This window comes from Zalophus californianus, chromosome 7 (genome assembly GCF_009762305.2).
Source record: "Zalophus californianus isolate mZalCal1 chromosome 7, mZalCal1.pri.v2, whole genome shotgun sequence".
Taxonomy (NCBI): domain Eukaryota; kingdom Metazoa; phylum Chordata; class Mammalia; order Carnivora; family Otariidae; genus Zalophus; species Zalophus californianus.
Genome location: NC_045601.1, coordinates 113,854,417 through 113,878,020, shown reverse-complemented (window position 1 = coordinate 113,878,020; position 23,604 = coordinate 113,854,417). Strand labels below are relative to the sequence as shown.

Genomic DNA, 23,604 nt, shown 5'->3' with positions numbered 1-23,604 from the left:
AATTTTTGTAGGAAATGTGAATATGACCCCCTTTTTTTTTTAATCCCCATTCCTGAAATGGCTTGGAAAGAATGCATTGGCCATATTATTAGCTTCTTCCACTCAGAGGCTCTGTAGACTATTCTAGCAAAGATACCATATCTGATATAATATCTGCTACTTTATTAGGGTTACTACATGGATAACCATCGATTGCCATGCTTCATTTGCAGTATGGGACGGACTGAATGGGGATCTGATGGGGACCACCTTGCATACTCTAGGTCTTTGAGAGTAACGCTAATCTCCGCACTTCTACCTGCTATGTGGGATTGCTTCTGATTTACCGTCTTGACTAGTAGGATAATTTTAGAGACTCTGCTCCGTCCTTCTTTCCATAATGGCTCTTATTCTGCAGATAAAAGAACCAGTCAGTGAGGGTTCTGCCAACTGCTAAATATATCCACCCCAATTTGTACTCAGGGGCTGGGAGACAACCACAGAGTCAGTCCACAGGTCCACTGGACTCTGAGACACACCTGGCTGGGACTCTGTTATCACCCAGCTTCGCATGTTTCCCTCCTCTAAAAGGAGGCTATGGTGGTATTTTGGGTCGCCCGGTACTGGTCTAAGCTCAGACTCTGTATCTAATAGACCTCCAAAGAGCTTTTCCATGCTGTACAGCTATTCTGGTAAATAGCCAGAGGGCACTTTGAAGGAAGAATTCAGGAAATATTTATTTAGTATATTTACAGTGACCTTATGGGTCTTTTTCTTCAGTCAGTCAGTCTGGGTCTGAGAACCAGCTCATGCCTGGCAGCTGGGTGAGAGATTGTGATTTTCTATCTGGCAACTGGTGTCAGCTTCTGCTCACCCCCTCCCCATCCTGATCTGTTGTGGTTCAGCCAAGCAATGTCCCATTAAGTGCTCCTCTCTCTTACCCTTGGGAATGCCCCGGCCACAGGGCTCTGGTTACACGTCAGGCCTTGTGTCTACCTTGCCTCTGATGATGAAGTGGCTCCATGTAGCCGCTGCCCTTCCCAAATCTTACTGTGTCCGCTGACAGTAGTCACGGCATTCCATGACAGCATCTCAGCCAGCACTGAGACGCGTCCTTTATTGCTTTGAGAAGGGAGGGTCTCGGGGCGCCGGGGTGGCTCAGTTGTTAAGCGTCTGCCTTCGGCTCAGGTCATGATCCCGGGGTCCTGGGATCGAGCCCGGCATCGGGCTCCCTGCTCAGCAGGAGGCCTGCTTCTCCCTCTCCCACTCCCCCTGCTTGTGTTCCCTCTTTGCTGTATGTCTCTCTCTGTCAAATAAGTAAATAAAATCTTAAAAAAAGAAAGAGAGAGAGAGAAGGGAGGGTCTTCTGGGCCTTCCTGGGGATGACACGCAGCTGGTGGGTCCTCGTGCGGTAAGTCCATTCTTTCTTGCCCACCTTCCAACCCCTCCCTACTCTCTCCCAGGGCGTTTCAGCATCACACCCTCCCTGACAGCAGGCCGTCACTGTGTCTAAGCTTTAAGCACCAGCCAACTCCCCTGTGTGTTAAGACCAGCTCCAGGGGGGCCTTGCCGGGATGTTCAATCCTGAGTTAAGACAGAGAGGCCTCCATACAATCTCTCTTTATCCGGCCCGTATTCCTCATCTCTCCCAGCCCCGGCCCATGGCCTTGAGATCTCCCATGTGTGTTTCCCTGGCCCTACCAATACTTACTAGCCAGATTGTCGCTTTTTTTGGTAAGTAATTTCCTCCAGTAATAGAGCCTGTACTTTCCTGCTGAGACCTGACTCTCATTATTCATCTAGAGAAGGGGGAGCAAACCACAACCCTGTGAACCAGCTGCCTGTTTTGTATAAAGTTTTATGGGAGAGCAGACATGCCCATTTGCTAACCTATTGCCACATGGCCCACAGACCTAGAATATTTACCATCAAGTCCTTGAAGAGAACATTTGCTGCCTCTGGTCTAGAAGGCATGAGGGAAGGTGGAAAGGATCTTGGGGAAGATAAGCCTCACCTTGTGCGGCATTCACCCCAGGGGAGTCCTCTGTGTGGGCTGCAGGTAGAAAGCATCCTCCTTTAGCAAGGGGGGGGGGTGCTTCTGCAGGCCTGGAGGGCTCGGGGATGTGGGGTACAGGTTCCTGAGGACATCCATCCACATAGGCCTATTCCAGGCCTCAGGGCACCCCCCCCCCCCACTTTTCCTGCTGGCTGGGGCCATGCATCGAGCCTCCCTGTAGCTCCACCACCTTTGTGATGAAATCCTGGGGCTGATTATCAATGCAGCCTGCCGGTGGGCCACAGCAATGAGGGCCATTTAGAATGCTCCTATGGGGGGCACCTGGGTGGCTCAGTCAGTTGAATGTCTGCCTTCGGCTCGGGTCATGATCCCGGGGTCCTGGGATCGAGTCCTGCATCGGGCTCCTTGCTCAGCGGGGAGTTTGCTTCTCCCTCTCCCTCTGCCCCTCCCCCTGCCCGTGCTCTCTCACTCTCTTGCTCACTCTCCCTCTCAAATAAGTAAATAAAATTTTATTTATTTTATTTTATTTTATTTTTTATTTTATTTTTTTAAAAGATTTTATTTATTTGAGAGAGAGAGAATGAGAGACAGAGAGCACAAGAGGGAAGAGGGTCAGAGGGAGAAGCAGACTCCTCGCCGAGCAGGGAGCCCGATGTGGGACTCGATCCCGGGACTCCAGGATCATGACCTGAGCCGAGGCAGTCACTTAACCAACTGAGCCACCCAGGCGCCCGAGTAAATAAAATTAAAAAAAAAAAAATGCTCTGATGGGGTTCTCCCATCTCCCACAACGTGCTCTAAGTTGAGCCGGTCATTCTCTTTCTTCAAGACCTCTAGGGCAGTTAACCAAAGCCAGCCAAGTGCATGCTCCTCATCGTGACCACCGCTTCCTGTCTTTCCAGCGTTAGACCTACCGCATAAATCAGTGTTGCCCTCGAATCCGCCTCACACAGCTGAGTGCTGGTTCTTGTGCGGCCACAGCCTGTTGCGGGTGTCACCACCCTGCTCCCCGCCAGCAGTCAGGTCCCCCTTGTCCTTGCACTGGCGAGGGACCCATCTTCAGAAGCCCAGCCTGTTCTCTGTCATTTCTGGTACCAACTGTCTTCGATTTTTTTCTCCCCTCAAAAGGAACCTGAGACGAGGACTTGTGTGCAGGAAGTTTATTCGGGAGGTTCTCTCTGGAAGCACAAGGAGGAGAGAAAAGAATGTGAGAAAGGGAAGGAAAAAGCCGTAAAGGTGCTGGTGGGCTGGTTCTGCTGTGTGCTACTGGGACTAGACCCACCAGGGAGGTCGGAGGAGCCATGTGGAGCGTGCTAGAGAATTGTCCCCCTGGGGTCTTTGTCTAAGTAGCTGTGGGGCACTTAACTGCGGACGAGGCCACCCAGCACTGCCTGAGGGCTTCCTCCGGGGGCAAGTTTGGGTGGCCCCTCACAGGTGGAGCGGGTCCCCGTGATGCCGGAGAAAACCGGGAGGACATGAGCAGCTGTATCACTGCTGGGAACCAAAGCTTCAGGTGAACACAGATGTGGTCTGCGGGGGACACGGGCGGCGCATCAGCAGCGGCTTCTGGAACTTCCCTTCGGCCAGCTTCGTGCCTAGATGAGCCTGTTGGCGAAAATCACTGCGGCTTTACCCTCTCCCATCAGCCCACAGAAATGTGAGCTCCAGGAGGGGAGGACTTTGCCCGTTTAGTTTGCTGTTGTATCCCAGCACCTAAAAAGTGCCCGACGCAGAGCAGGTGGTCAATTAAGTATTTGTTGCATGAATGAATTATTCCCTGTGGCTTGAATTTCCTGCCTGACCCCAGCATTTATCTCTCAAACCCCACCCTGGCTCCCATCCTCCACCCCACCCCAGCCTGTCCCCTCTCTCAGGTCCCAAGGTCACTGCCCCTCATCGCTTGACAATCAGTCCGGCATATGAACGGGGCCATCTGCCAATTGGCAGGCTGGGCAAGTTGGAGATTCTCTAACTCAGTGTCCTTCTTTTAACAGCCACAAAAATAACATCATCTGTCTAACTTGGTTTCCAAATGCTTTATGTGGTTTACAGCGTTTAATCCTGACAACAAGCCTATGAGGTGGGCACTGCTGTTGCCTGTGTTTCACAGGCGAGAAACTGAGGCAATAAGCCCTTAAGTCGCTCACCTGAGGCCACACCTCTAGGAGGTGGTGGGAAGCCAGGATATTCACGCTGATGACCCAGGTCAAGTTGCCTGCTCCATAAACCAGAAAGGGGAAGTGCCTCGCCCAGGGCCACTACCATGGTGACAGCAGCTCTGCAGAGGCTTGTGGGCACCTGCCTCCCCTGTGCCCCTCCTCCGCCTCTGAAGCAACTCAGGTTTTCTCAATCCTACGTAAAGTGTGCTATATAAACGCAAATTTGCACCACGCTCCCTGGCCCTGGCTCCCTGCGCAGAAGAGCCCACTGCCTACGTTCCTTCTAGAGCTAGTTTGGAGCCAGCAGCTGGAGGCAGGGGAGGTCCCAGCTCTTGACACCGCACCTCAGGACAGAGAGTGTTTTGCTTCAGGGTTTACTGAGCTGGGAAGTGAATTCAAGCATCTTTTGGGAATTGAAAAACAGTGAGTGTAAAACGTTCCCATTCATAAAGGAGTCTCACTGTCTTGGATTCTCGTTCATTCACTCAGTTTTTGAAAAATGTAGTTTCTGAGCTCAGTGTTTTTAAGTCCAGCGACACTGTATTTTAAAATTAGCTCCACTGTTTCCAAAAAGGCCTGGAGCTAATGTTTTCCTCTGCACTTGGCTACGGCCCCTGGTCAGCTGGCTCCCGGGCAGGTTCTCCCTGGGGCTGCTGCCGAGGGCGGCCAGGCTGAGCTCTGACCACTCGGGCTTCACCCGAGGCAGGGACAACTCCTGCTTTCTCCGTGCCTCCTTTATGTCCATGGTTGGGAGGTGCGTCATGAGGATGGGGGGCAAATGAACTCAGGGTGCTTTGAGATCCTGGGGGCTGGGTTTTAAAAATCGAACCTCACTCTGTTTCCCAAGGAAATGGCAAAAAACCCCTCACTGCTGAGAAAAAGGTCTTGGATTTGTTGCGGTTGCCCCACCCAGCAGCAGACACTGTTGGCGCTACTTTCAAAATATATCCAGAGTCCTCTCGCCATCACTTCCGCCACTGCCCTCCTGGTCCAAAGCATCTCTTCTTGTCTGAATTATCCTAACAGCCTCCTCACTAGTCTCCCTGCTTCTGCCCTTGCCTAGTACAGTCTATTATCCACAACGAAGGATCATGTCACCCTCCAAATGGCTTCCACCTCACTCTAAGAACCCAGGTCTTCACATGGCCTATAGGTCCTCCTGTTACTTCTGAACTCATCTTCTCTACTTTTCCCCCTTCCCTCCATTACCTGCTCCAGCTACACAGGTCTCATCACTGTTCCTCAGGAACACAAAGCATGTTCCTGCCTCAGGGCCTTTGCACTCACTGTTCCTTCTCCCTGAACACTCTTCTAGATTTTCTTCCTCATAAGCTCTCTTCCAATGTCACCTCCTCAGACAGGCCTCCTCCAGCCACCCCATCTAAATTATGCTTCCCACCCTCACTTTGCTTTACTTTTCTTCATAGCACTTATTGCCACCAGACATTATATGACATATGGTTTTGGTTTTTTTTTTCCCTCAGTTTTGTATCCTCAGTGCCTAGCACATATTAGGTGCTCAATATATATTTTTGAATAAAAAAAATCAATGCCTTATTTAATTCAATAAAGCTAAAGAAACTCTCTTGAGTATTAATTTCTTCAGCCATGAAAATGGGGTAAAAAGGATGGTTCGTAGGGAGAATATATATTAATTTAGAAATTAAATTTATTAAATTTTTTTAAAGATTTTATTTATTTATTTGACAAAGAGAGACACAGCAAGAGAGGGAACACGAGCAGGGGGAGTGGGAGAGGGAGAAGCAGGCTTCCCGCCGAGCAGGGAGCCTGATGCAGGGCTCCATCCCAGGACCCTGGGATCATGACCTGAGCCGAAGGCAGACGCTTAACGACTGAGCCACCCAGGCGCCCTTAATTTATTAAATTTTAAAACTTTTTGTTTTGAAATAATTTCAGACACATAGAAAAGCTGCAAAAATAGTAAAATAATTCCCATATACCTTTCACCAATAGTCCCTACATGTGAACATTTTACCACATTTCCTACATAATTCTCTCTCTGAATACGTACAGATTATTTTTAAATTTATTTTTGAGTGGATAATGTGTAAAGATGGTACAAAATAAACAGCGGAACCTAAACTTCCCTCCTTCTCTATCCCACTTCTCTCCAGCCCAACTGCTACCAGTTTCTTGTATATTCTGTCAGAAATATTTGGTGCATTCACAGCCATATATGAAAGCACATGTATTTATAGAGCATAAATTTCATCCACACACTTTTTTTCTTCATGCAAAGCATACTAGACTCACTGTTCTAGCACCTTGCTTTTTTTTTTTTTTAAGTAATCTCTACACCTAATGTGGGGCTCGAACTTACAACCCTGAGATCAAGAGTCCCACAGTCTGCTGACTGAGCCAGCCAGGTGCCCCTGCATCTTGCTTTTTTTATTCAACAATATATTTTGAAGGTGTTCACACTGGTCCACCTGTATCTTTCTCCTCCTTTTCGTCACAGCTGCATGGTAGGTCCTATATGGACATATTTGAACTTCTCTAACCAGGTCCCCGTCGATGGAAATTTAGGTTGTTTCCAGTCCTTTGCCGTTGTAGACAATGCTGTAATGAAATCCTGTTATATCGTCATTCTGGGCATCACCTGTAGGACCAATGACTAAAAGTGAAATTGCAAGTAAGAAACGCTTTCCTTTTTTTTTTTTTTTAAGATTTTATTTATTTATTTGACAGAGAGAGAGAGAGACAGTGAAAGAGGGAACACAAGCAGGGGGAGTGGGAGAGGGAGAAGCAGGCTTCCCGCCAAGCAGGGAGCCTGATGCGGGGCTCAATCCCAGGACCCTGGGACCTTGACCTGAGCTGAAGGCAGATGCCCAACGACTGAACCACCCAGGTGCCCCAGCAGCTCTTCCCTTTTTCATGTTGACAGATATCACCACATTGCTTTTCAGGAAAGCTGTACCAGTTTATGTTCTTACCCACAACATATGAAAATTTTTCCTACATCCTTTACAACACAGCATGCTATCAATAATTTTTTGCTTTGACAGTTGGAGGACTTAAAATATCACATTGTAGTTTTATTTCTTTCTTTATCTTATTATAAGTGAAGATATTTTTCACATGTTGAAAAGCCATTGATATTTTTTTCCATGAGTCGCCTATTTATATGGTGCCAATTTCTCTAATGCATTGTTGCTTGTTGCTTTTTCATTGATCTATAGGAACTCGTGATTTATGGAGGAAATGAGCTTGTTTTCTGGGACATGTGAATTTTTTCACCGTTTATTTGCCTTTTGACTTGTCAATGGTGACTTTTTTTTTTTGTTTGCCATTCAGTCGTTTATTTATTTTTTATTTTTATTTTTATTTATTTATTTTTTAAGATTTTATTTATTTGAGAGAGAGAGAATGAGTGAGAGAGAGCGCACATGAGAGAGGGGAGGGTCAGAGGGAGAAGCAGACTCCCTGCGGAGCAGGGAGCCCAATGCGGGACTCGATCCCGGGACTCCAGGATCCTGACCTGAGCCGAAGGCATTCCTTTAACCAACCGAGTCACCCAGTCGTCCCTATTTTTTTATTTTTAAAGATTTATTTATTTATTTGAGAGAAAGAGAGAGAACAAGTGGGGGGGCAGAGGAGAAGAAGAGACTCTCAAGCAGACTCTGCACTCAGTACAGAGCCAGCTTTGAGGCTCGATCCCATGGCCATGAGATCACGGCCTGAGCTGAAACCAAGAGTTGGACACTTAACCAACTGCGCCACCCAGGTACCCCTTCAGTAGTTTATTTTTTATTCAAAAACTTCTATATAGTCAAGTGTATCAATCTTTTCTTTTATGGCTTCTCATGCTTTGTGATAAGGCTGGAATACCTTACCTGCTCCAAGATTATTTTAAAAACTATCCCATGATTTCTTTGTGTGTGTGTGTGTGATTTATTTACTTATTTTGAGAGAGAGAGAGGGAGAGAGAGCAGGGCCAGGGGCAGAGGGAGAGAGAGAAAATCTCCAGTAGACTCCCCACTGAGCCACCCAGGCACTCCTATCCCGCGATTTCTTTCTTTCTTTCTTTCTTTTTAAAATTGATGGATTGGTTTTTTTAGAGAGAGAAAGAGAGAGGGAGAGAGAGAGAGTGCACGTGAGTAGGGAAGGGGGAGGGGCAGAGGGAGAAAGAGAAAGAGAAAAGCAGAACTGCCTGATGATCCGGGACCTGGATGCAGGGCTCAGTCAAATGAGCAGAAATCAAGAGTGTCCCATCATTACCCCACTGAGCCACCCGGTCACCCTTATCCCATGACTTCTTACAGCATTTGTTCAAACATACACAAGAGTAGAGAGACTAGAATGAGCCAACAGTAATAAGAACAGGGCCAGGGCCCTCTTTCGTCTGTAATAAGAACAGGGCCCATCTGTTCTGCCACCCCTCCATGACTGTGAAACAAATCCTAAGCATATAATTTTATGATTTTTTTTGATGCTTAAACTTCTGATCCATCCAATTATTTTATTTTATTTTATTATTTTTAAGACTTTATTTCCTTATTTAAGTTTTTTAAAAAGATTTTATTTATTTATTTGACAGAGAGCACGCACACAAGCAGGGGGAGTAGCAGACAGAGGGAGAGGGAGAAGCAGGCTCCCCGCTGAGCAGGGAACCCTGCCTGGGGCTCGACCACAGGACCCTGGGATTAAGACCTAAGCCAAAGGCAGACACTCACCTGACTGAGCCACCCAGGTGCCCCTCCTTATCTAATTTTAAAATATAGTTCCTAAAAATTTTCTTTATTTATTATTTATGTATTTATTTATTTTAGAGAGAAAATGTACACACGAATGGGGTGGGGGGCAGAGGGAGAGGGAGAGAGAATCCCGGAGCCCAACACAAGGCTGGATCTCACGACCTGAGCCAAAATCAAGAGTTGGACATTTAACCGACTGAGCCACCCCGGCGCCCAAGATTTTATTTATTTTTAAGCAATCTCTACACACAATGAGGGGCTCAAATTCACAACCCTGAGATCAAGTGTTGCATGCTCTTCCAACTGAGCTAAGTGCTCCATCTGGAATTATTTTAGAGTTAGAGCTCCAGCTTTGCTTTTTGCAGATAGCTGGCTCATTCTTCAAATGGTTTATTGAATAAACTGTCTTTTATCCACTGATTTGAAATGCCACTTTTTGTAAAGATTTTTATTTATTTTTTGTCAGAGAGAGAGGGAGAGTGCACAAGCAGGGGGAGTCGCAGGCAGATGGAGAGGGAGAAGCAGACTCTCCGCTGAGCAGGGAGCCTGATGCGGGACTTGATCCCATGACCTGAGCCGAAGGCAGACGCTTAACTGACTGAGCCACCCAGTCGTCCCTGAAATGCCACTTTTAACATACATTAAATTCCCATATGTACTTGAGTCTATTCCTGTCAATTCTGTTCCATGGAGTCACCCTTGTATATTCGGGCGCGGGTACCACACTCTTCTGGTGGTTGTGCCTCTATAGTACATTTTGGTATTAAGTTAGACTATTGTCTAAAAGATGATTTGGATGTAGGCCTGCCCTGGTTTTCCTCACCGTCTGAGGTTGAGGACCTGAGGGAAGGCACGGTGTGCAGTTACCCCAGGATGGTCCATATACCCAGCTTTAGCCATAACCATGCCTATCAACACTCTGGCCGGGATAAGACAGAGCATCATGCTGGCAACCAGAGCTTAGGGTCCAAGTTCTGGTTTTGCCACTGAAAGCTGAGTGACCTTGACCAGCCCATCTTACCCTTCAGAGCCTTTGCTTGCAAGGGCCTCCCTCCCATTTCTAGCAGTCTCCAGTTCTAAGAGTCTAGGGTGAGGGGCCTGGGGAGTACCAGGCAAGATTAGGAAAGGACACCCAGTGTTCACTTCTACAGGAAGTCCCATAGATAACACAGCAGATTGGCTTGCTGGGGAACGGAAAGAGTGATTAAGCAAGAGACAAGACTGTTAACAGTTCCAGAGCTCGTGGGCTCCTGGGGGCAGCGGTTGCCTCATCACCAGGTCCAGGAGGCCAGGACTGTGTGCACGACGGGGAGCCTTTGAGAGGTGGGAGCCACCTGGAGTTGCAATGCTTCTTTTCTTTGGAGGGGGTGAGCATGGGAGAAGGAGCAGTCTGGGTCTCCATCTGGCTCCTATGACAAGGGTACAAAGGTCTGAGGCCTCTTTTTTCAAGAGTTTGGAGCTCCCTGCATGGTCTCCTGAGGGCACTGGGGCAGGGGACTGGACTAGATTGCCTACCTGAAGTGGCCGTGTGACCTTGGGCAAGTTACCTGGCTTCTCAGAGCCTTGGTTTTTCTATCGAGTCGGTGAGGGGAAGAGAGGGTAACTAGACTAGAGCGAGGCACTGGGTGGTCTCTCAGACCCACCGATTTGGACAATTTGGGTTCAGTGATCATCGCTATTACTTGCAGTTATTGAAGTAAGTGGAGTGAGGAGCAGGCCCAGTTCCTTGCCCCTTTGGTGAGAGAATGAAGGAAACGGGGGAGACCCCAGCAGAGCTGCCCCCCTACCCCTACCCATTTTTCTTATGTGGCTCTCCACTCCTTCCCTGACCCAAAGCCTGTGGTGTCTGCTCCCCTAGCCCAATCCCACAGTGGGGACCTGATTCCTACAGTTGCCTGGGAGTAAGATCCATTTGCTCTCAAGTTTGGCTTCCAACTTTGTATGATTTCTTGGGCGAGGAATGTGGGGAGACGTCGGAGGGCTGAGGGTGCGGATGTGTGTTCCTGGTCACGAGGGGCTTCTGACTGTTCGGGGCGTGAGGCCGCCATGATCCAGGGAGGGGAATGTGGCGGAGGAGGGAGGGGTGCCCCCGCCGGCTGACCCCGAGGGGTGTTGTCGTGAGTGACTCTGAGTGGGCAGGGACCTCCCTACATGCGAACGACCTGTGAAGAATGTCCTGTCGGACCCGTGAGGGAGTGGTCGGGGGTGGGAGCCGGCTGACGAGGGCGTGTGTGTGTGTGTGTGTGAGCACCCACGTACACGCACGTGAGGAGTGACTGAGGATGTCCCCACTATCTCTGGGTAGTCATGCTTGGCCGTGAGAGGGGTGCAGACTATTTTTAGGGTGTGCTATAAGGCCATGAGGGGGAGTCTGCCATCCCCAGCGGATGGTGTTTCTACTCTGAGGCAGTGCTCATGGTAGGGCTCTGGCTGCCTTTTCACCCCAGGCCTCCTGAGCGGCCTCCAGGGAGGGAAGGACTGATCACTGAGGCTGTGGCAGGGCGGGAGCTGCTGAGGTGTCCAGAGGATGCTCCCTCCTTCCTTCCTCCCTCCCTCCCTTTCTTCCTTCCTTCCTTTTAGAGAGAGAGAGAGAGAGAGAGTGAGCAGGGGAGGAGCTGGGGGGCAGAGAGAGATAATATCAAGCAGACTCCCCGCTGAGCGCAGAGCCTGACGATCTCACGACCCTGAGATCATGACCTGAGCCGAAACCAAGAGCTGAACCCTTAACTGAATGAGCCATCCAGGCGCCCCAGAAGGTGCTCCTTTCTTATGAAACGCCAGGGGACTGTTGGAAATGGGCTGTGGAGGTGCAGCCCGACCAGGAACTCCCTGAGAGGCATGTCAAAAACATCCCATATCCTGGGATATGGCCACAGGGAATGTACTTTAGGATTCTAATTTCCTTTACTTGTGGGAGCCTGGCAGATTTAATATGTGGCACCCATATCATTATAAACTCTTCTCCCAGGGCTTCAGTTCTAGAAGCTTCTGCACTGAGAATCTTATCTTGCTGCCTCTTGTATGTTATCTTCAACGGAAGTACATGTGCAGCTTGAGTTTCCAAGTCCTTTTTTTTTTTAAAGATTTTATTTATTTATTTGACAGAGAGAGGGAGAGCACAAGCAGCGGGAGGGCCAGAGGAAAAGGGAGAAGCAGGCTCCCCACTCAGCGGGGAGCCCCATGTGGGGCTCAATCCCAGGACCCTGGGACCATGACCTGAGCTGAAGGCAGACGCTTCACTGACTGAGCCACCCAGGCGCCCTGAGTTTCCAAGTCTTACACTGACAAGCAAAGCTCTCCCACTTCGCCCTGCTCCAGAAGCCTTTGTCCCACACATGCTCTGTCCGGCATTCCACACAGGGGCCTTCAGCTACCAAGGAGGTACCTCTCCAGGAAGTGGTCTTGGGGCACGGCTTGGGCAGGCCTCTGTACCTCAGAGCCTCCCTCGGTTTCCTCACAGGTTCAGTGGGAGGAAATAGTATCTGTACAGTACTCAGTTTTGCTGAGGCTCCAGTGGAATTTCGCGCCCCCTCCACCCCCTGCCATGTGATCACCACCATTGTCAATGCCACTTTTATCCAGCAGCCACTGTGGGCTGGGCATATCTGTGGGTGCTTCATGTGTCTTATATGGTCAACAAGGGTTTGCAGAACGCCAACTGTATGCAGGGCACTGTTTTAGGCATTTGGTAATTAGAGCAGTAAACGGAAGAGTATACTTTCAACTCACGTGAAGCTTACATTTCAGTAAGAAGAGGTGGAAAATTTACCAGCTAAATAAAACACTATCCTGAGAACATGACACATGCTCAGAGAAAGCAAAGCCAGAAAGGGAGGTGGGCCATACTGGGAAGGGGAGGTGGTGTTTCAACTTGAATGATCAGGTCCAATCCTCACAGCAACCCTCTGGGGTAGATACCAGTCCCACGTTCCAGTAAGGAAGCTGAGATGCGGGAACGTTAAGTGACTTGCCCAAGGTCACACAGCTTGCAAGCGGCAGGCCTGGGAGAGGCAGAGGTCTGTCTGACTCAGAGCACTGTGACTGGAAGTCACTTCCTCTCTTGGGCCTCCTTTGCCACATCTCTGAATCAAGACGGTGCAATGGACTGTCTGGAAGAAGGCACACCTCTTCCTAATTCACCTAATGGAACCAGTGCCTCGTGGCAGGAGGGCTTACCACTGCGCCAGCATTCAGCTGGTTCTCAGTAAATGCTTGTCAATCTAGCGCACGCTACATCTTGGGAACAGTTTGGGCAGAAGAATGTCTTCTTGGCCGAGGTATACTGTACTGCTAACTGTTCTTTGAGGGGTTAAAACCCTGATTTGTAGCGTTTGCGGGCTCACGTGGTGTAAATAGTCCCACGGTGGCTGATCCCAAGCCACTGGGCTAGGAAGAAATGTGCACAATTGGCTTTTGCAAAGCCCTTCAGATCTGGCTCTGCAGTTTTCATCTATGATCTTAAAACTGCATCTGTGGGGCGCCTGGGTGGCTCAGTCGTTAAGCATCTGCCTTTGGCTCAGCTCATGGTTCCAGGGTCCTGGGATCGAGTCCCACATCGGGCTCTCTGCTCAGCAGGGAGCCTGCTTCTCCCTCTCCCTCTTACCCCCACCCCTTTGCTCGTGCTCTCGCTCTGTCATAAATAAATACATAAATCAATCAATCAATAAAATCTTAAAAAAAAACCCTGCATCTGAAACAGACTTGGAAGGCCCCAAGAGAGAGACCAAGAGACAGCAAGATGTAGAGAAACAGATGGAGTGATAAAACACACAGGAAGAAAGAGAGAGAAAGACTGGCAGAGAGAGAGAGACTCAACCTCACTTTAAAGTCTGGGGATCTCTGCAGGCTGAGGAATTGCTTTATTCAAATCCTATGCAGCCTATGCCAGAGAACTGGCCTGAAGGGAGGCTGGACCAGTGGTGCCAGAGCCCTTGAAGAAGCCCATCATCTCTCCACTCAGCCTGTCTGTGACCTTTAATCTCAGCGGAGAAAGCTCAGAGGGGTCTTCTTGTTCCGGCTGTCTCATGCTGCACGTGTTCCTTTGTGCATGTTGTTCCCTGCTTCTAAATCCTACCTGCCTTCTTTAGAGCTTGGCTCCAGTCCTGTGGCCTGCAGGAAACTGCCTGCCCGGGTGCACATCAGGCCCCTCCCACCGCATACAGTTGTATGTACCCCATGCTTATTCCCCCCAGGGCAGGCCCAGACTGTACGCCTTCCAGACTCCAGCCTCCCTTCGTTCTGTCCTTGGGGTCACACCTAGACAAATCCTTATCCGTCAGAATCCTCATCAATTGACAGACCTAAGACTTTCTGTGAGAGTTGGGAGGACTCCAGTTCGTCAAGTGGACAACCCTTACGTGAGCACCTACTGTGTGTCAAGGAGCGGGGAGCAATGTGGACCAAGGTGCACAGTGACATCCGTAGGGGGAGCCCAGAGCACCATGGGGCCACAGCCTAGGGGGCACTGAACCCTGCTTGAAGCGTGGGGATGGTTGCAGGGAAGGCTTCTTGGAGGACGCAGCCTCGAAGGTGAGGGAGGAAGAATAATCAGCTAAGTGGGGGATAAGAGAGTCGGGGGAGTTGGGACAAAGGGAGCAAGGTGGGAGAGGATCTGACATTCCAGGCATGGAAATGGTTCAGCAGGCGTGGCAGACTGACGGTGTGGGCGGGAGAGGGCTGAAGCAGGTGCAAGGCCATCAGAGCTACTGATTCCCTGGTGCGTGTGTCCAAGGAGCAGCGAGATGGTGTTGAGAAAAAAAAGACTGAAGATTAGGTGAGACAGAGGAAGGGGGCAATGGTGGAGGGATCCCTCAAGGTGAGATGCGAGGGAATGAGCTGGAGGAGTGGCAAGAGACAGCTCAGACGGCAAGAACCTGGACAACCCTGTGTCCCCACCCCCACCTCAAAACAGAGCCGATCCTGCACGGGGCTCTCTTATAGAACGGCCAGAGAAGACTTTTGACAAGGAAAATCTAAAAGAGATGAGGGCACACGGATAACTCGAGGGAAAAGCATTCCAGGCAGAAGGAACAGAAAGGGCAAAGGCCTCATGCTGGAGGCCAGGGGGTGGGGGAGGGTCACGAGGTCCGAGAGGGCAGCTGGCGTCCAATCAGCTTCATCAGCCGTGGTGTGTTTTCTCCAGGAGCCACGGGAGGGTTTTCAGCAGAGTGACTGGGTGCTGCAGCCCGGTACCACCTCACCATTCCTCTGTCCCCAGGCCAAAGCAGCATGGAGAGTGGACAGAGAGTGCCCCGGAAAGGCCGCAGGCTGGGCTCCAGCCGCCGGCGGCAGATGCGAGAACCAGCTGACGGCCAGGATGCCCCTGTGGCCCCAGAGCCAGAGTCCTTGTCCTCCCCGGAGGCTGCAGAGCTGCAGCGCTTTTTCCAGGACTGTGGGGCCAAGGAGAGGGGCTTCGTCACCCGCGAGGACCTGGCGGTGAGTCCAAGCCCCTAGCTCATCCCCCGAATCCCTTTTCTGGAGCCTCCTGAGACTTCCTATCCCGTAAAGCAGGGCAGGCCTGCTCTTTCCCCTTTCTCCCGTCCAAAATTTGCTCTCAGAGAGGAACTCCCATGCACCGTTGGTGGGAATGCACATGGCGCGGCTGCTGTGGCAAACGGTATGGAGTTTCCTCAAAAAATTTGAAATGGAAATATCATGCAATCCAATAATTCCACTACTGGGTATTTACCCAAAGAAAACAAAAACACTAACTCAAAAAGATATATGCAGCCCTATGTTCATTGCTGCGTTATTTATTATAGCCAAGAAATGGAAGCAACCTAGTGTCTGTTGATATTGACTGAATGAATGAATAAGGAAGATGTGGCTTATATACGCAATGGAATATTACTCAGCCACAGAAAAGAATGAGATCTTCGCATCTGTGACAACATGGATGGACCTAGAGGGTATTATGCTGTGTGAAATAAGTCAGACAGAGAAAGACAATTCTGTATGATTTCACTTAGATCCAGAATCAAAAAACAAAACAACCAAACAAACAAAAAGCAGAAACAGACCCGTAAATATAGAGAGCAAACTGGTGGGTTGCCAGAGAGGAAGTGAGTGGAAGGGCAGGTGGAATGGGTGAAGGGAAGTGGGGGTACAGGCTTCTGGTTATGGAATGAGTAAGTCATGGGGATGAAAGGTACAGTACAAGGAATATAGTCAAGGGTATTGTAATAGTGTTGTATGGTGGTACCTACCCTTGGGAGTGCAACATAATGTATCGACTTGTGAAATCACTATGTTGTACACCTGGAACTAATGTAACATTGTGTGTCAACGATACTTCAATTAAAAATCAATTAACTAGGGGTGCCTGGGTGGCTCAGTTGGTTAGGCGTCCGACTCTTGGTTTCAGCTCAGGTCATGACCTCAGGTTCTGAGATTGAGCCCCACGTCCAGCTCTGTGCTGAGCATGGAGCCTGCTTAAAATTCTCTCTCCCTCTCTCTCTCTGTTCCCCTCCCCCATTCTCTCTCCCTCTCTAAAAAACCCCCAGTTAGTTAATTAAACAAAATATAAAGATCAGTAGGCAAAAAGCATAGTTTACATACAAGTGTTTGTATGCAAAGAAATGTTCTCTGTGTTAAATGAGAAGCACACATGTTTTCTGAGGCAAATAAATAAATATAATAAAATTTGCCCTCAGAAAAGGTGAAGAATTTGTTTATACTAGTGTGTAAATGGCTAATAAGGTGTTATGTGTTCCACTCTTTCAGAAACATTTGCATTTTAACAAAGGAAAGGACTTTAAGCCAAAGATGGAACTTGCAAGTGATACAATTCTAGGCCCATGGAGCAGGGAAGTTTATCCCGGGGAGCAGTCAGAGTCCTGGAAATCAAACCATGTCAATGACTAGAAACGTCAATAACTAGAAACGTCAATGACACATAAGATCAGCCATGGTTGTGTGTTCCAGTAAGGAGTCTTGGGCTCTGGCCCAGACCAACACTGACCAGTTTTTCTTTGGCTTTTCCTCATTCTCTGCAAAGGGGTCTATGTGGGTTGCTGAAGTCTCCCTGGGACAACTGTCTCCTCCGGACACTGCTCCATGCTCCAGACTTTGTTCTGCCCCGAACAAAACTGACCTTTCCTGTGGTCTGTCCTCAGGGCCACAACAAGGTACCAATGGCCGAAGTTGAAATAGAATTTTCAGGGGTGCCTGACTGACTCAGTCAGTGGAGCGTGTGACTCTTGATCTCAGGGGTGGTGAGTTCAAGTCCCACGTTGGGCATAGAGATCATTTAAAAATAAATAAATAAATAAATAAATAAATAAATAAACAAACAAGAATGATTTTCTCAGAGGGGCCTTCACCAACTCCCTCAATATGTGTATATATATATCCCTCAATATATATATTTTATGTATATATATATAAATTTTTCATTTTTTTAAAGATTTTATTTATTGTTAGAGAGAGAGCACAAGCAGGGGGAGCGGCAGGCAGAGGGAGAAGCAGGCTTCCGCAGAGCAGGGAGCCCGATGCGGGACTTGATCCCATGACCTGAGCCGAAGGCAGACGCTTAACTGACTGAGCCACCCAGGCGCCCTATATATAATTTTCAAAGGGGTAAAAAAGTAAATATAAAATCAAGTAAATATAAAATCAACACTTATCAAAGGCCTTATAATTAATTATTATTACTAATTAATGAAGGAACCAGTAAGATGTCACAACTGGCTCAAAAGCATGTGAGAAGCTAGGATACAGTATTTGAAGGCAATCTGACAAGAGAGTGTTAGGATAAGATTGCTGAGTTCAATTTGTAAAATGGCTGATGTCCAACAGGCCGTAAATCTTTGGGGTTATCTGTTGTACTAGACAAAAATTATTTTCATCTCTCCCGGGCAAAAATCTGCAAGTTAACAAGTAACTTCAGCAAGTCTGGGACTTTTAATTAAAGATAAACAATGAGAGGGACTGGGTGCATTCCTCTAGTCTAGACAATGCTTGAAAGGACATGCTCTCTACCTTTTGGCCTGGTTTCCAGGTTTCCAATTATTCAGATAATTTTCTGTGATGATAAATAATCTCCCAAGTATATTCCTGATATAAAAAAGCCTATTCTCATTCCACCTATTTCCATCCATGCAGCAAGGGTGTAAATGAAACGTGGGCATCCTTGAGCTTGCTCTGCAAATCTAGACTTTGAAAACATGAAGCCATTTTAGCTTCTGTCCAGAAGTTTTCATACAGAATCTTAGATTTCAAACCTCCGTTATTTGCTCTTCTACCCAGAGTGAATGTCTGTCCCAGTTTGTCTGGGATGTGGCACTTCCAGTGTTAACACTGGGAACATCTCGGGCCAACTGGGTCAAGCTGGCCGCCCTATTTCTTCTCTCTTCAGGCCAGGAAACTAAACCCAAGACTCTCTCTTCACCAGCTTTCACCTGTAGCCCCTATAAATGCAAGGAGTTTCCTTTCTTCTTGAGAGTCCCAATTTTTCTAAGGTCCCTCTCCTGCCCAGAAGCGGCCTTCCTTATCAACTGGTTCCAGGCCAGGTCGCTGGGAGGGTTTTGCAGACACTGGGGCCATGGCTGTTCCTTACAGTAGACTTGTCACATCTGATTAGTGAGAATCATTCTCCAACGTGACCCTCTGGTTACATAATGATTCATCCAACTATATCCCGGCAAAAAAGGAGGACAGATTCTTACTGAATCTGTGTCAATCATTATATCACCAGGGGAAGTCAGGAGGTCCAGTAAAAGTGTCAGTCTCTGAATCAGGGGGGCGTCAGTGAGATTCAGATAACATTTATAGTGTTTGACTTCAGTTTACAAAAGCAGTAATCCACTAAACCGAAGGTTAGACAGGGCTCAAGAAGACAGAAACAACTTCCTCATTAGATCCATAAAGATAGAACAATAAAAAATAATACCAATTATATTCCCAACAAATAACCACAATTCCTGTTCTGCTGGATCTTGAGTGAGCTGGCTGCTTCTGAACTCAAGAGTCCTGGAAATTGTCAGTCTGCCAGCTTTGGCTGAAGGTCCGCTAACGTTCAGCTCGGAAACCTAGTATCCAGGGGAAGCATCCGTAGCTCATAGAACCGGGCCCAGTCCTTTTCCACAAGATGTTGGGTCTGTCCTTGGTGGCCCGCAGCTCTTAACTGAGACTTCAGGCCAGGGTAGGAAAGAAGGAACGTTTTTGCTAATGAGACTGAAAAGCTGTGGTTATTTATTACGTAACTAATAATATCAGAGTGGAAGAGAGTAAAGTTTTCTGTTGGGATACAGCACATAACTATTTCGTAGGGTTTGATCAGTGTTTCCCCTGAAGATAAGCACGTATCATGGATCAGCAAATGCACTGAGCAGTCTCCAGGGCCTTCTCATAAAGCATGCAATTTCTGAAATATTTACATGAATCGCATTTTACCTATAGAAACTTGCCTAGGAAAGCCTGAACATCTCTTCTGAGTTGATGGTTCTTCCCATGATGTTTTTTTTTTAACCCAAACCATATATATCATACATATTTATACATATGTAACTATAGATAGATAGATATACATGCTTCTTAAAAAATTTAACCTCCACTCTCCTAACCCAAGCCTATCAGATTTTGTTACAGGCTAAATCCTCAGTTTTTATTTTCATCTACATGCAACAAATATTCCAAGATTTCTCTTTATTGATAATAATCAACTCATTATCTTTTAGGAGTGGGTATTAAACATAACTGTGTTAATTAATCCTTTTATCATAATAATCAATCTTAATGAACTTTTAAAATACTTCATAAGTTATCTATATTGCCCAAAAGAACATTTGTATTTCAAATCAAGGATTTGAAGAATTTCCTTATGATTTTTGAAAATTATTTTTTCACATATTTTTTATTGCATCATAATTGACATTATATTCGTTTCAGGTATACAATGTAATGATTTGATATCTGCATATGTTGCAAAATGATCACCACAATAAGTCTAGTTAATAGCCATCACCATACAGTTACAAAATTCTTTTTCTCGTCATGAGAACTTTCAAGATCTACTCTCCTAGCTACTTTCAAAGATGCAATTATTAACTATTGTCACCATGCTGTACATTATATCCCCATGACTTATTCATTTTATAACTGGAAGTTGTACTTTTTTTGACACCCCTCCAACCCCTGCCTCAGGCAACCACCAGTATGTTCTCTGTATTCATGAGCTCAGTTTTTCGGTTTATTGGTTGGTTGGTTGATTTTAGATTCCACATATAAGTGAGCTCATTCAGTATTTATTTATTTCTTTTTTTTTAATTTTTTTTATATTAGTAACCATACATTACATCATTAGTTTTTGATGTAGTGTTCCGTGATTCATTGTTTGCGTAAGTATTTATCTTTTTCTGTCTGATGTAACTCACTTAACATAGTGACCTCAAGGTCCATCCATGTTGTTGCAAATGGTAAGATTTCATTCTTTTATATGGCTGAATAATGACTCATTATATATATATATATACACACACACACACACACACACACACACACACACACACACACCATATCATATCTTCATCCGTTCATCCATCTATGAACATTTAGGTTCTTTCTATCCCTTAGCTATTATAAATAATGCTGCAGTGAAAACATGGCAGTACAGATATCTTTTCGTATTAGTGTTTTTGTTATCTTCGGGTAAATATCTAGAAGTGGGATTGCTGGATCCCTAGGGAAGTTCTATTTTTAATTTTTTTAGCAACAGCCATACTCTTTTCCAAAGTGGCTGCACCACTTTACATTCCCACCAACAGTGCACAAGGGTTCCCTTTTCTCCACATTCTTGCCAACACTTGTTATTTCTTGCCCATTCTGCTCTTATAACAATGGTGAAGTATTTAATAAATACAGAGAAGGATATCCTAAAATTTCATTATTTTTTCCTGAAATTTAGGATCTTATATTGGAAAGGCAAAATCAGAAGAGCTATCAGAGAAGATTTTGGCCACTAGATTCAGATAGGATCAAAGGAGCCTGAGAAATAGTACGTGGTTACCTATTAAATCGAAGTGACAATAAAATAAAATATTTTGAGATAAACACAGAAGAAGGTAGGTAACATGATTACAAGGATATTTAGCTCTTTCATAAGAGAGGTGCCTTAGATTTTTAATTTCTTTTTTTACTTGAAAAGATGATCAAGCCAAAATAAAGTAGAGAAATTTATTCTGTTGACAATATGGAATCATTTATCTGGGCAGTTTACACAGAAGAGAAATAGTAGCTTCTTTTTAACTCTTGCTAAGAGCTCTATGACCAATTTATCATTTTAATAGAGATACAGCTGAATTCTAGTTTTGCATTAATATAACATGTGGCAGTAAAAGTTTCACAACTTTAAAAAAGTATTTATTTTTAAGCCCATTAAAACTGAGCCAAATTTGGCACTTGGCAAAATGTTAACCTATTTCATAGCTTATTTTCAGACTTAGGTCTTATAAATCAAGGCAACTAAAATTCCCTTTCAGCAAACCCTCTACAACTGTCTGTATCCAATTCAGGTTTGCATTTTCATCGCTTTTCATGTTCTGGAACAATCAGACACTTAAGACAAAACCACTTCCTTATTTGGAAAGTCAAAACGTGTCCCATTTTCCTTGCAGACACAGCGGTATCTCTCTGTCCCTGTTGGTCCTAGTATAGTTTCAAACATCCGAAGTGATTGTAACTTTTTTTTTAAATTTTATTTATTTATTTGACAGAGAGAGAGACAGACAGTGAAAGAGGGAACACAAGCAGGGGGAGTGGGAGAGGGAGAAGCAGACTCCCCGCTGAGCAGGGAGCCTGATGCGGGGCTCGATCCTAGGACCCTGGGACCATGACCTGAGCCGAAGGCAGATGTTTAACGACTGAGCCACCCAGCTGCGCATAGTGATTGTTAACTTTTAACCAAAGTAACTAACCTCTATTTCACAGAAATAGCTGGGCTACAAATGAGTGAGCACTGTCTGTGTTATTCAAGCATTTTAGTAGACTTAGCAAAGCTCACAAACAGGTATAACACAACATTTTACAGCCACACATATGCCTTGCAAAAGTTTTTAAAAATTGTCATAAAAGGGGCACCTGGGTGGCTCAGTCGGTTAAGCGTCTGCCTTCGGCTCAGATCATGATCCCAGAGTCCTGGGATCGAGCCCCGCATTGGGCTCCCTACTCAGCGGGGAGTCTGCTTCTCCTTCTCCCTCTGCCCCTCCCCGCCACTCGTGCTCTGCCCCCCAAATAAATAAATAAATAATCTTTTAAAAATTGTCATAAAATATACATAACATGAAATTTGCCATTTTAAGCATTTTTATGTGTAGAGCTCAGTGGCATTAGGTACATTTCACAATGTTGTACAACCATCACCACCGCCTATTTCCAGATCTTCTTCATCTTCCCCAACTGAAACTCTGTCCCAGTTAAACACTAATTCCCATTCTTCTTTCTCCCCATCCCCCAGAAACCCCCACTCTCCTTTCTGTCTCTGAATTTGATCACTCTACGTCCCTCATATAAGTGGGAAAATACATTTGTCTTTCTGTGACCGGCTTCTTTTACTTAGTATGATATCCTTAACGTTCATTCATACTATAGCAGGGGTCAGAATTGCCTTCCTTTTTAAGGCTGAACAATATTCCACTGTATGCATAGACCATATTCTGTCTTTCTGTTCATCCTTCAGTGGACGTTTGAGTTGCTTCCATCCTTTGGCTACTGTGAATAGTGCTGCTATGAAGTTGGGTGTACAAATATCTACTTGAGTCTTGAGTCTCTGCTTTGCCTTGCACAACTACTTAAAGTGGCAAGAATGGGGGCGCCTGGGTGGCTCAGATGGTTAAGCTTTGGACTTTTGGTTTTGGCTCTGGTGATGATCTCAGGGTCAGGAGATCAAGCCCTGGGTCAGACTCAAGGCTCAGTGGGGAGTCTGCTTGGGATTCTTTCTGTCCCTCTCCCCACCCCATCTGCTCTCTCTCTCTCAAATAAACAAATAAATCTTAAAAAAAATAAGGTGGCAAGAATGAATTTACTCATTAACATGGCCCAAAGTTATAGCAGCTTTCTTGCATGTAAAAATTAGAAGTAAAAGGATATAAACTTAAAATTATGCTTAACAATCAATGTTTCAGTTTTTCTCAGAAATTGTCCAGGTAGCCAAAAATTATTTATTAATTAATATTAATTCACATTTTTAAAGTTACCTAAGGATCTTGGAACTGCGTAATGAATCAATGTAGTTGAGCACAATTTTACATTTTTCTTATCTTAAAACATTATGTAAGGATAATGTTGGCTTATTTGATCAGTAAGACAAAATCAGAAGTGTAAGAAATTCAGATTAAATAGTTTCTTCACATAAAACAAATCCAGATCTCATAAAAAGTAGAATGTTTAATTGTAGTATAATTAACTATTTATAGTTAATATAAAGCAAAGAAAACACTGATAGCTATTATTTGCATTTTATAAACAAAATTACTAAACCAATCTAATTTATCCAAAGATTTACATTAATTATGTTAACCTGGCTCCTTAAAAGTTTTCTGAGCTAGCAATTTCTCATAAAAGGGATTTTTTCTTTCAAAGTTTAGCACATTTAAAACATTAGAAATTCAGTTTCTTTATTTTATGTGATTTGGGGGAACATTAAATTTATATAAGCACTTATTTGTCTCTACAAACGAATCAACACAGAACCCTGTAAGAGACACAGTACTCAAGTCATTAATACCCTCCAGATGTAGAA

The 23,604-nt window shown here is 45.9% G+C and overlaps 1 protein-coding gene across 1 annotated transcript in view; it reads left to right on the top strand.

Moving 5' to 3' along the window:
* The first annotated feature begins 10,055 nt into the window (after positions 1 to 10,055).
* Positions 10,056 to 23,604, top strand: part of RAB44 (RAB44, member RAS oncogene family) — a 31,873-nt gene continuing 18,324 nt past the window's right edge. Inside the window, exons 1-2 of the mRNA XM_027602830.1 lie at positions 10,056 to 10,193; positions 15,088 to 15,305. Of these exons, the coding sequence (XP_027458631.1) occupies positions 15,099 to 15,305 (207 nt within the window). The 5' untranslated portion in view covers positions 10,056 to 10,193; positions 15,088 to 15,098. The remainder of the gene's footprint in view (positions 10,194 to 15,087; positions 15,306 to 23,604) is intronic.